The following is a 13,940-nucleotide window of genomic DNA, read 5'->3' as shown; positions in this document are numbered from 1 at the left end:
CTCCCAAGTCCTTGCAGTAGAGCCATCCGCAGTTATGACATGAGCATTCTGAGACGTCCTTCCATGCATTCATCCTTTGTCTTTTAGTGGAAGAGGTTATTTACTAAGACCCTCATTATGAACACGGCCGTGTTAACCGCCGTATTCATGCTGGTGGTCATTTAACTGACCGCCAGCCCCCCTGGGACCCCGTCGGCTGTATAATGTACATTCTGCTGGGCCGGTGGGCAGAAACATTGTTTCTGCCCACCGGCCCAGCAGAATGCATGGCCTAGACATTGCCGGCGGCGTCAGTGCCGCTGCACCCGTCGCGCACATCACTGCCCAGTAATCGGTCAGTGACCTGCGCGATGGGGCACTGCACAGGGGCCCCTGTACTGCCAATGCAAAGTGCATGGGCAGTGCAGGGGTCAACGGGGGGCCCCAGAGCACCCCTTCCGCCAGCCTTTCCCTGGCGGGGGAACCTGCCAGGGACAGGCTGGTAGCAGTAGGGATCATTATCCGAGGGGCAGCATCGCTACCCTGTCGGATAATGATTCCCTCCACTGTCAGGCTGCCTGTCGGAGGCAGCGTAGCAGTGGAGGGCCCTCCATGTGTTCTTTATATGGCGGTTCAGCCCGCCATGCCGGTGGTGGTCTTTTCACCCACCGCCGGCATGGCGGGCTGAACCGCCAGGGATCAAAATGACCCCCTTAGTGTCTGGCGAAGGAGGTGGACCCTGAAATCGATTTAATTGGCATTTTCATCTTCTAAAGTACATTTGGCTGCCATCACAATAGGTTGAAAGTGTGCCTTCCCTCCATATTTTATCACTACTCCAGTGATGCACTGTTTTCTCAGTGATCTTAGTTGTGCACATTATCTCCTACTCAGAGGTGCACAGACACAGCATGCCCAATCTTTATCTAGCAACAATTGGGTGCAAATAAACCCTTTGGGTGCGCATTTTGTGAGGTGCTTGTAATACTAAGTTGTGCGCAAACTGGAGTTTGTGTCAGACTGTATTTGCACACCAGTCGGGAGCAGGCTTTGCTGCTTTCTTACCAGCTAATCAGATTTATGCTGCAGGTGGAAAAGTTACTTATCTGTAACAGCTGTTAAAATGCCTCATGCCCAATGTTCAGGCAAACAGATGGTAACACGTTCTTGTTCTAATATCATGGCATTGATTTTTGGCAAAGTAGTCCAACAGTGGCATGAATTACTGGGCATTAATGGATAATATTTGCATCATATGAGCTCCAATTTCAAACTTGGCCTGCGTCAATTTCCACAACACTGTTTTGAAAATGTTGCTAAAGATATTACAGGTGACAGGAGCGTGCAACTCTGTAGCAGTCATGATTCTAACGGATACATTTTACATCCCTTCCAGTGCTTGGGAACTTGGCAGTGACCTATGTGGATGCCATCCGCAGCGGGACCATCCCCTGCATGGAGAACGCTGTGCTAGCCCTGGCGCAGATTGAGAACTCGGCAGCGGTGCAGGAGGCACTGTTGCAGTATGTGCATGGAATGGAGAACGCAGCTCAGGAACAGTTCCCCACCGACACCGTGAAGGAGTTCATGTTCTTGCACACCAGCTGCCAGAAAGAGGCACTCCAGGTCTTCCTTGACCGCTCCTTTAAGGACGATGATGAGCAGTTTCTGAAGGAACTGGCGGTAACTTCCACATTCATTTCAATTTGGTGGGTTTGTATTGTATTTTTCCTGTATTATTCCGGGGACTCTGCCTTTCTTTTCACTTACTTCCTTTCTTCTTACTTTCTTTCATGCTATTGATTTTGATCTAAAACAGCATCTCTGATCATAGAAGATGCCCACTTGTAGAGGAAGTAGTATTGTGTTATGTCTTGTAATCTGAGAGCTTCTGAAGGAAGTGACATTGCGTTCAAGAGGGAAATGCATTGGCCAATTTAAGGCTGACATCAAGAGTTGGATACACCAGGCTGAGAATATAAAAGACAAATTATGTGTCCATGTGCCCGTCCACGTTGGGTCTGCCCAGTGCCTAATTTGTAGCAGTGGCAGTGCCCTAGGTATTCCTTAGGAGCCCCTGCAGCTTGCACCTCCCATTGCCCTTGCCAGCGCTGACAAATGCCAGTGGCAACACAGCAACTAACAGGCACACCCCTACAGGTGTGACAATGTAGATTGTTCCAGGCCACCCAAAGCTGTAATAATGCCCTGGACACACTGATATTATTCACTTTAATGTTTATTAAATTGTTAAACACCGTTGTTGAGCTCGCCTCAAAAACAGACAAACATCACCAGAATGTAGTGGATCGTCATAAGTGCTAGTGTGGAGAATTAATTTCCAGTGCCGAGCACCGGCAAACACCAGTTTAAATTAAGCACTGGATCCGTCACTCGAATTATGAATTTCTTAAAACTCCATGCATTGTTCATGTTTAGACCCCGTCCACATTGGATTAGATGTTACTTAACTCTTAGTAAGTCAGGCCGAGGTAATGCAGTGCTCTAATAGACTAGATACCCACTAGTTTAGTGGTATAGACTGAACTGCACCACACTAACTTGTGCGTCGTATGCCTCCTCCCATTGATATTTTACTTTTAGTTAGACTTCCACTGTTAGAACTACCTTCACTGTTTAGCTATCATTAGAACATTGGATAGTTGAGCGCTTCGTTGGAGACAGTAGAGTATATTCGGGCTTCTAATGGCTGGTGAAAGCCCGGAGCATCAACATTGCAGTGTTTTCCTTTCACAGCTGTTGCTGTGAACAAAGGCCTCACGGAGCCCGAGGGGATTTCAGTCCCCTAGGGCTCCGTGAGGCCTTTGTTTTATTAGTTAAATCATTCTGCCCTCCAGGAGTGGAATGTTCTAACAGCCTTATAGCCCCCATAGCAGGCTATACTGGCCATTAAAGGCCCGCTCCTTTGTTAACTCTGGAGCAGGCCTTTAATGGCCAGTATAGCCCATTACAGCGGGCTATAAGGCTATAATAAACCCTCCTTTTCCGTATTTGATAATGATAAGGCTGTCTGAACATGAACTGAAGGGTGAATTATCACTGACCTCTTCTAGGCGTAGTAGTAATTACTAATATCCTCCCTGCACTTGATTATCCATGGCCTAGCACTCCTAATATGGTTAGGCACTCTCAAAAGGTAGTAGAGAATTAGAAGATGTCATATTAGCAAGAGTGGCAGATTACTTCAGTGATGGGTGGCCAAGCCTGGTAAGCCGACCAAGGACAAAGCAGTGCAGGAAGGGCATAACAATAAGTGTAACTGGATGTAAAGTGGGAGAAGGGAACCTGGTGAGAGTGATGAAAATTAGAAAATTGCCTGAAGGGGAGAGTTTGTTTTTGAAACCGCCAAAGGAACTGTAGGTGAGAGATGATGTGGTTGTGTAGGAAGATAGATGGCAAAATATGTACCTGAAGTACTTACTGGCATGTCTGCTAAAGCTGCTAATTCTGTTTTTACATAATTGTTCATTTTTTAATTTATTTCTGTTGTGGTTAGGCTTGGGAGGGAGGGGGGTGTTATGGACTTAGGGTGGATGGAATGTTTATCCTGGATGTCCTGAACTTGCTTAATAGAGCATCCTCCTGGCAAGGAATGTTGAGAGTTGGAAGTTGTGTGTTCGGCAGTTGCTGCCTGGTAGGGGATTCTAATGAACATGTATGTTTCCTGATTATAAGTATTTCCTACGGGTGGTTTATTGCAGCTACGTTGCTAAGCTTCTTTCTGGGTAAGATGCCATTTTCTGTGATATCCACCCTGATTCTGGCACAGATGCCTGTGTCTTCCCACCTAGAGAACAATGTCATTTTCAGTGTGGCTGGGCCTGGTGTGTGGGAGGAGTTTTAACTCCAGTTCTAGTGTGACATAATTCTTATCCAGTATTGGATCTTTTATAGATTCACATGCTTGAATCATTCCCTGTCGTCAAAGTGGGAGTCCCACTGCACTTTAGGAAAGCAGTATGTAAGAAACACAATAGGTGTAATGGCAGTTAATAGCCTATCTATGTCCTTTTTTAAAAAGGACCAAATTTGAACTGTGACCAGTCAGGTGCCAGCACCATCGAGAATACTCCCGAAAGATCCTCTTTCCTTGAGTTTTTCACCGCACGTCGAGTGTGAAAGGAGTCTACGTGGGCTCTGCGCAGTTTTTCTACTACTTCAAGAAGGTACTGGATTTCATCTTACCTACCATGACTGATTCAAAAGGCCTTTTTCATCCCTGCAAGACTTGTGGGGAAAAAGATGGTTCATGTGGATGATCCACATAAAATTGTATTTATTGCCTTCACCCAGACCATAAGACAAAGCAGTGCAAAATGTGTTGCACTTTCTATACTAAACCTGTAAAGGATAGAGAAGGGAGGCTACTATTGTATCCACAAAAGGCTAAAGCCCAAAAAAAACTCTTCAGAAGAAGACAGTGACTCTTCTCCAAAGCCACACAAAGAGCCAGATCTTTAGAAGGCACTTCTAAAGAGAGCAGAAAATCCTTCAAAGCTTGCCATTAAGCGAGGGAATCTAAGAAAAAGGAGAAGCAACTACATTTCTCCTCTGAGGAAATTTCATCTACTCCAACCACACCTTCAAAGATCCAAAAAGACATACCTCAGGCATCTGCTTCTAACCTGTTGACCACGAAAAAGAAACCCCCCTTCAAGATTCCGGCGACGAAAACATCACGGTCAATGGCAACATCTTCGACAAGGACTGTCACTAGCAAATAGTCTGCAAGGCTGTCTACGGTGCTGACGACGACTTCAACCTCCATTGATACTCCCATCTCGTCAATGAATGTTATGGAGACGAAGAGCAGAGCTGCGCCCCTTCCGACCCGTCGACTACCTCATTTACTACTGTGTCCCCAATGTCACCTGCTGACGATGACTCCACCTGCAAGTCACATTCTACCAACAACGACGCAGTCCGCGACACGATCGACGAAGATTAAAATTTCCAAAACATTTGTAAAACCTGGATTTTCATCTTCCACCACTATCTCTTCCCTGATCCCAAGCCATCTGTTAGACATAGAAGGTTCAGACGATGAGGGTCAGTTTGGACCAGCTCACAGCCCCTCTGAACTCCATGTAGAATACCAGGAAGAGGTAGAGGACTCTTATGAGGGTGAACAGGAGTTTCAGGGTTACTGTCATCAACCCTCTGCACAAAAACACCTGGAGCGTTGAGATATTACCCTGGGTCACAACACAGGCAGGATGACCTTTTTATGCCTAGTTCTTTGGTTCAGGACCTTCAGGTTATGCTGTCTGATTATAGGAAATGTTTCTCTCTACAGCCAGAGGAACCTCAATCCACACCGCCACAGTCTGTTTCTCCTTCTCCACCAATCTTCCCAAAACCTGCCACCCCTAGAATGACCTCTCCAATCCATATAACTCCACCACCTAGGGGCGACACTTCGGATGACGGAGAGGAAGGCGAGATCCACAAGCATCCACCCCAACTGGATGATTGGTTTTAATTATGTCATTCCCACACTGTCTCCACTGTAACATCAGCCTGTTGACTCTCCTCCAGAGGACATTGGAGTATTTCATAGCCTTATGGAGGAGCAGCAGAAGGATTTCACCTTCCTATAGCAGTCAGGCAGTCTGATTGCTTTTTATAGGATGTTAAAATCCAGGCATGAAAAACAGTCCGGTCTATACCTCTTATTGACCACATATGTCAGGAGGGTATGAAAATTATGAAAAACCCAACTACAGTAGCAGTGGTCCTACCTCGAATTGACAAAAAGTAAAGAGCGCCAGAAGATTCCCCAGCATGCCTGACGGGGCATCCCAAACCAGACTCTGTAGTTTCCCAAGTGGCGCAGAGATTGAAGAATCTGTCTGCCCCCATATCATAAGATAGAGATGAAAGCCACTGTAACACTATAGGGTCAGCCATCACAGTCCGAGCTGCCAATTCTTTAGCTTTTCTGATACGCTAAGGTAGACAGATGTGATCAGACATCAAAGATATAATTGACCTCATTCTGGAAGATCAAAGGCCAGAGTCAAAAAAGATTCTCCAAGAGGGTGAGCACACCTCTCCTGGGATTATTGACTTGCGCCTTGGATATCGCCTTCACAGGCTACAGGCAACTGGCAGGTGCAGCCAGTCTTGAGACGCCAGGGATGGCTCAAAGTGACATCATTTTGACCTGAGATTCAGTTGAAGATATTGTATATGGCCTATGATGGGGACACACTCTGGCACACATAAAGACAAAGCCCATCTTGCTATCAAAATAGAGACGGATAAGGCTAGGCCCCTCGGAACCTAGCAATATAGAAAATTGCCCCAACGAGGTTGAGGTTTTCCCTCCTATAGAGGCACATACCAGCACTCAACAGTTTCAGCCTTATCAGCCTCAATACAGATTACCACAAGGTTATCGCCAATCCATCAGGAGCTGGTTTCTCCAAGCAAGGAACATACCGGAGATCATCGCATCAGGTCAGGGACACCGGTCGCAAGCAATGACCTGAGCCAGGTACCAGCTGCACCACCCTCTTCTCACCCTGTGGGTGCAACCATTTCCGAACATCTCCACCATTGGGAACATATCACTTCAGACCAGTGGGTGTTGGACCAAGTCACCCATGGTCATACCTTGGAGTTCACAAAGAAACCACCAAACAATCCCACTAGGGGTTCACACACCCTCATCTTCACTTATTAAGAAAAGAAGCCCTATTGAAGCTTTCCAAAGGAGCGATAGAGAAAGCCCCAGTGGAACAGAGAGGAAAAGGATTCTACTCCAGTTTTTTCCTCATACGCAACAAATCAGGGGATTGGAGACCTATCCTAGACCTCACACAACTAAACAAAAATCTCCGCAGACAATCCTTCAGAATGATTCTCTCTGACACCCTACACCTACTGAACAGCGGAGATTGTATGACATCGGTAGACCTGAAGGATGCATATTATCATATTCCCATTCATCCCCAACACCGCAAATATTTCTGATTCATGTTAGCTGGTACAAAATATCCATTCAGAATTCTCCCTTTCGGACTCAAGTCAACACCCTTCATATTCACCAAGTGCTTGGCTCCAGTAGCAGCCAGTCTCAGAAACAATGTCATCAGGTATTCCCTTACCTAGACGACAGGCTGCTAAAAGCTTCAACTCTTCAGCAAACGCTCAAAGCCACAAAAGCCTGCCTGGCACTTTTTCTAAAACTGGGTCTCGCAGTCAACAAACAAAAGTCCTCAACTACTTCTACTCAAACAATGACATTTCTAGAAGCTTTCCTGAACACAATCCAAAACAAAGCATACCTCTTGCAAGAAAAACAAGAGACAAACAGTCTCGGCCCGCAAAATATCAAGAAAAAAGTAAATTTCTGTGAGATTGTTCAAATCGCTCCCGGGCATGATCTCTTCAGCAATCAACCTGGTACCATTTGCACGTCTCAAGATGAGACCATTGCAGGAGGAACTACAGCTCCAATGGGTTTAGTTTCAAGGCACCTTCGAAGATTTGATATCCATCACACCAAAAATGATAGGTGTGTTGAAATGGTGGGTCCCTAAACCTCATCAGTCTCAAGGCCTTACGTATCTAACAATGGTTCCTGATTTCATCAATGTGACGGATGCATCAGTGGACGGCTGGGGAGGCCAGCTCGAAGACCTACAAATCCAGGGCAAATGGTCAGCAACAAATGCACATCAACAGCCTGGAGCTCAAGGCCATTTTCCCCACAATGCGAGCCTTTCTCCCAAGGAAAGAAGGAGCAGGGCCAAGTACAACTGCCACGAATGGGAACTAGACCAAACTAAACTGGATAAGATATTCTCACAATGGGGAAAACCTACACTAGATCTCTTGGAGCGACCTTTGACCCTGTCACCAGGCAGGTCGCTCCCCCCATCTTCCACGCAGCCCCCTGTGGGTTGAACCTCTGTTGCCGCTTTTGCCGCCTGACTACTCGCTACCTTTTTTCTGTACCCCTGCGCTTGGCTTCTGTGCCACTTCGTTTTTTCATTCTGTGCCCCTGTGTTTTGCTTTCTGTACCCCTATGCTCTGTTGTCCCTCTCCCGCCGTCTTTTCCTGCCGTTTTTTCCCTGGGTTTTTCCCCTGGTTTTTCCCTTGGTTTTCCCCTCGCCGCTGAGCCCCTGCTGCCCCGCCCCCTTCACTCCCATTGGCCGCCCCGCTCACACCTCCCAGCTGCTCCTCCCTCCCTCTGCCCTCATATGGAGCCCGTCTGCGCCCGTCCGCCCCTGGACCGCACCCAGCACCAGAACCCCTGGAACCTGCACCCCCGCAACGCCAGACTGCACTACGACGCAAGCACCCTCCACGCACTCAACACCAGACGAGACCACCCCTGCTACCGGGCCACCCCGAAACGCACCCAGGGGGCTTTCACCTGCTGGAACTGCAGATTCACCAGCATCCAACCCTCCACACCACCAGCCAGAGAACCCAATAACCTCCGCTGCATCCTCCTCAACACCCGCTCCGCTCGCAAGCACGCCATCGAACTTTGGGACCTCCTAGACTCCACCGCCCCCGACGTCGCCTTCCTGACGGAGACCTGGCTGAACGCCCCTCAGCACCAGACATCGCCATAGCCATCCCACAGGGCTACAAGATCTCCTGCAGAGACCGCACCAACGGAGTGGGAGGAGGAATCGCCATCATCCACAAAGACTCCATCAAAATCTCAACGAACACCAATGACACCCTCACCACCACCAAGCACATGCACTTTCAGATCCACACCGACCCCAACACCACCCTCAGAGGAACTCTCATCTACAGACCTCCCGGACCCCGCCCACAGTTCAGTGACGCCATCGCCGACCTCATCAGCACCCACATCCTCGCTTCCACGGACTACATCCTCCTCGGGGACCTGAACTTCCACCTCGAGAAAAAAACAACGCCAACTCCACCGCCCTGATCGACAACCTCGCCAACCTCGGACTCAAACAGCTCGTAACGACACCCACTCACGCCACTGGACACACGCTCGACCCCATCTTCTCTGCAAGCCCCCACGTCTCCTTCAACCACACCACTGAACCACACTGGACCGACCACAGATGCGTCCACTTCACCTTCAGAAAACCCACCACACACCACCGCACCCAACAGCTACCACGCCGCTGCTGGGGCAAGGTCACTGAGGACCAACTGACTACCGCCCTCGCCCTGAGACCACCCACCGACCCAGACACCGCCGCGACCAACTTCACACAGTGGATCAACGACTGCGCCAACACCCTCGCCCCTCTCAAGACCTCTACAACCAACCACACCAACAAGAAAGCCGCCTGGTTCACCAAGGACCTCCGGCTCTCCAAGCACACCTGTCGGAAGCTGGAGAAGAAATGGCTCCACGACCGAACACCAGACAACCACACAGCCCTCAAGAGCGCCACCCGCAGACATCACCAACTCATCAGGACCGCCAAGAAGGCCGCCTTCAAGGACCGCCTAGACAACAACACACACAACACCAAAGAGCTCTTCAGCATCGTGAAAGAACTCTCCAACCCCAGCTCCATCACCAACGATATTCCGCCATCTCAAGACCTGTGCGACTCCCTGGCCACCTTCTTCCACCACAAGATCACCGACATCCACGACAGCTTCAACCCGACCCCCCGCACCCACCACCGAGTCCACCACCCCTGCAACTACCACTCGCACCAGTCGCTTGACCGTCTGGTCCAGAGTCAGCGACGAAGACACCATCAAAACCATGAACGCCATCCACTCCGGATCCCCATCGGACCCCTGCCCTCATCACGTCTTCAACAAAGCCAGCGCAGCCATCGCGCCCCACCTCCGGAAAACAATCAACTGTTCCTTCGAGACAGCAAGCTTCCCTGAAAGCTGGAAGCACGCCAAGATCAACGCCCTTCTGAAGAAGCCCAAGGCGGACCCCAAGGACCTCAAGAACTCCCGGCCCATCTCCCTGCTCCCTTTCCTGGCAAAAGTGACAGGGAAGATTGTCAACAAACAGCTGACCCACTACCTCGAAGTTAACAACATCCTGGACCCTTCCCAATCCGGTTTTCGCAGTAACCACAGCACCGAGACTGCCCTCATCGCCGCCACTGATGACATCCGGACCCTGATGGACAAAGGAGAAACAGCCGCCCTCATCCTCCTGGACCTATCAGCAGCCTTTGACACGGTCTGCCACCGCACCCTATCAGCACGCCTCCATGATGCCGGTATCCTAGAAAAGGCCCCGGCCTGGACCACATCCTTCCTCTCTGGCAGAACCCAGAGCGTCCGTCTCCCACCCTTCCGCTCCAAAACCACAGAGATCATCTGCGGCGTCCCACAGGGATCCTCCCTCAGCCCGACACTGTTCAATATCTACATGCCCCCCCCCCTCGCCCACGTCGCACGACAAACCAACCTCAACATCATCTCCTGCGCCGACGACACCCAGCTGATCATATCCCTCACCAAAGATCCCCACACCGCCAAAGCTAACCTCCACCGAGGAATGAAGGCCGTAGCCGACTGGATGAAGGACAGCAGACTGAAGCTGAACTCAGACAAGACGGAGGTCTTCATTCTCGGACCCACCCCATCAGCCTGGGACGACTCTTGGTGGCCCATGTCACTAGGCACAGCCCCGGAACCCATGGACCACACACGCAACCTGGGGGTCATCCTCGACTCCACTCTCTCCATGACCAGGCAAGTCAACGCCGTCTCTGCGTCCTGCTTCAACACACTCTGTATGCTCCGCAGGATCTTCAAATGGATCCCCCTCGACACGAGAGAAACCGTTACCCAGGCCCTCATCACCAACAGACTCAGGAACTACAAACAAGCTCCTGAGACGACTCCAACGCATCCAGAACGCCTCGGCTCGACTCATCCTCGATGTCCCCCGCCGCAGCAACATCACACTCCACCTGAGAGGCCTGCACTGGCTCCCCGTCAACAAAAGGATCACCTTCAAGCTCCTGATCCACGCACACAAAGCACTGCACAACACCGGACCCACCTACCTCAACAACCGACTCAGCTTCCACACCCCCACCCAAAGCCTCCGCTCAGCCAACCTCGCCCTCGGCACAGTCCCCCGCATCCGAAAAACCGCTGCCGGCAGCAGATCCTTCTCCTACCTCGCCACCAAGACCTGGAACACTCTCCCCACCATCCTACGACAGACCCAGGACCTGCTGGCCTTCAGAACACTCCTCAAGACCTGGCTCTTCGACCAGTAGCACCTACCGGCGCCTTGAGACCCTCGCGGGTATGTAGCGCGCTTTACAAATGCAGTGATTGATTGATTGATTGGTAACCGACAGCAATACTAAATGCCAGTTCTATGACAATCGATACCCCCTCCCAGGGTCATGGGGAAATGCCCTTTCGAGGCGATGGTCAGGGTGCATACACTTTTCTACCCTTTCCGCTGATTCCCAAAGCCCTCACCAAGATGAAGACGGAACACTGTTGTCTTATTCTCATAGCTCCCACATAGCCCAGACATTTCTAGTACACAAAACTTATCCTCATGTCGGAAGCCACACCAATATGCCTTCCACAGATTTGAACGCTCCTGTCCATGAACCAGGGCTAGACACTACATCTGGAACCAGGTTTGCTACATTTACACTCCTGGCTCCTTAATTCTATGAATTTAGTAATCTGAACATCACTCAAGGATGCAGAGACATAGGCCCTCATTCTGACCTTGGCGGGCGGCGGAGGCCGCCCGCCAAAGTCCCGCCGTCAGGTTACCGTTCCGCGGTCGAAAGACCGCGGCGGTAATTCTGACTTTCCCGCTGGGCTGGCGGGCGGTCGCCTTCAGGCCGCCCGCCAGCCCAGCGGGAAAGAGGCTTCCACGATGAAGCCGGCTCGGAATCGAGCCGGCGGAGTGGAAGCTGTGCGACGGGTGCAGTTGCACCCGTCGCGTATTTCACTGTCTGCGCAGCAGACAGTGAAATACATTTAGGGGCCCTCTTACGGGGGCCCCTGCAATGCCCATGCCAGTGGCATGGGCACTGCAGGGGCCCCCAGGGGCCCCGCGACCCCCCCTACCGCCATCCGGATCCCGGCGGTCGGACCGCCGGGATCTGGATGGCGGTAGGGGGGGTCGGAATCCCCTCGGCGGCGCAGCAAGCTGCGCCGCCTTGGAGGATTCAATGGGGCGGCGGTACACTGGCGGGAGCCCGCCAGTGTTGCCGGTCCGACCGCGGCTTTACCGCCGCGGTCGGAATCCCCATTGGAGCACCGCCGGCCTGTCGGCGGTGCTCCCGCGGTCCTCCGCCCTGGCGGTCTTTGACCGCCAGGGTCAGAATGACCGCCATAATATCCAAAGCTAGAGAGGATAGCACAAATAAAACATACAGAATCAAATGAAAACAATTCTGTTCCTGGTGCCAGAAAAATAACTTACACCCATGTGACGCCTCTCCAGAACAGATCTTGCCATATCTGCTATTGCTAGCAAAATCTTGCTTCGTCCATTCTTCAGTAAAGGTACACTTAGCAGCAGTTTCCATGTATAGGCGATTGAGAGACACAATACCACTTTGTTTCTCACAACTAATTAAACAGTTCATTAAGGGTTTGTTCAGGACGTTTCCTCCATTGATGGCTCCCCCTTTCCCCGGAATGGCATCTTAACGTTGTCCTCACACAATTAATGAAATCTTCTTTTGAGCCTATGCATAAAGCTGAACTGAAGTTCCTCACATGGAAGGTGGCTTTCTTGCTTGCTATCACGTCCACCAGAAGGGTTAGGGAGAGTCAAACTTTCACTACACAAGAGCCTTTCCTACGCTTTACAGAGGAGTTTGTCCTTCTCAGAACAAATCCAAAATCAATTCCGAAAGTTCCCTCTCAATTCCATCTCAAGGAACCGATAATTCTTGCATGTTTTTTGCCCAATCCAACCACACCAGCGGAAAGATCTCTCCATTCCTTGGACATTAAGAGATGTCTCAAATTCTACCTCCAATGTACCAAGCATATTTGCAAGACTTATCAGCGGTTTCTGTTCTATGCACCAGGACGACAAGGGACTGCAGTAACAAAAGCAAAAATACCAAGATGGCTTTCAGCAACCATCCAGTTTTGCCATTCCAAAGCAGGCAAACCCCTAATACGACAAGCTAAGGCGCACACGACAAAGGCAGTATCCACCTCTGCTGCTCTGTTCGCAGGAATTCCACTGGAACAAATATGCTGTGCTATGACTTGGAGGAGCACCCATTCTTTCATGCAGCACTACTGCCTCCAATCAACACATAGAAGGGACGCAGCCGCACGACAAGCAGTCCTCTGTCATCTATTCCAATAAGGTGAGCCTCTCTTAATAGAGAATTTGTACTCACACAAAATGCGCACATTACTGTCTAGTCCTATTGTGTTACACTAGAAATGTTTCTGTAAGTTTCTACTATTAGATATAAAGTGTAAGATCTGCATGTGTGTACGTATTCTAGAGGGAGCTGGCGCCTGATCGGTCCTTTTTTTAAAAAGGACATGGATAGGCTAGTAAACTGAGGGCCTACAGCCATTATACCTATTGTGTTTCTTACATTCTGTTTTCCTCAGGTACAGTTGGACTCCCACTTTGAACGGGAATAATTCAAGTATCTATGAAAGATGCTAATACTATAACTGCAGTTATAGGTAAGTAACACATTTTCTTATCCAGTGAAATTGGAATCCAGTTTGGGTCGAGGCAAGTTGAATTTAACTGTGGTGTTTTGAATAACAGAAGCGTTGTAGTAGGCTGTTGTTTCTTTTTTTTTTTTTTTGATCTTCTGCCATCTTGGTGCAAGATTAGACCTGGTCCTGGGTTTTAGGTTGCGAATGAAGGCAATAGAGGGATTGGATTTTTTTCTGAAATTACTTCATTTCTACATTCCCATACTTTATTTTCATAGTGATGTGAGACTAAAATTAAAGCTGTGTGTGTGACGCAGAGTGGG

General features: G+C 49.8%; 1 protein-coding gene across 2 annotated transcripts in view; it reads left to right on the top strand.

The window, feature by feature from the left end:
* LOC138246639 (guanylate-binding protein 1-like) overlaps positions 1-13,940 on the top strand; it is a 219,203-nt gene that overhangs the window by 185,366 nt on the left and 19,897 nt on the right. For both annotated transcript variants that reach the window (XM_069201357.1, XM_069201358.1), the window contains one exon: positions 1,376-1,662. In XM_069201357.1, coding sequence (XP_069057458.1) covers positions 1,376-1,662 — 287 coding nt within the window. The remainder of the gene's footprint in view (positions 1-1,375; positions 1,663-13,940) is intronic.

The sequence above is a fragment of the Pleurodeles waltl genome, chromosome 7, assembly GCF_031143425.1.
Source record: "Pleurodeles waltl isolate 20211129_DDA chromosome 7, aPleWal1.hap1.20221129, whole genome shotgun sequence".
In the NCBI taxonomy this organism is placed as follows: domain Eukaryota; kingdom Metazoa; phylum Chordata; class Amphibia; order Caudata; family Salamandridae; genus Pleurodeles; species Pleurodeles waltl.
Note: the sequence above shows the minus strand (reverse complement) of the source record. Positions and strands in the feature narration are given on the sequence as shown.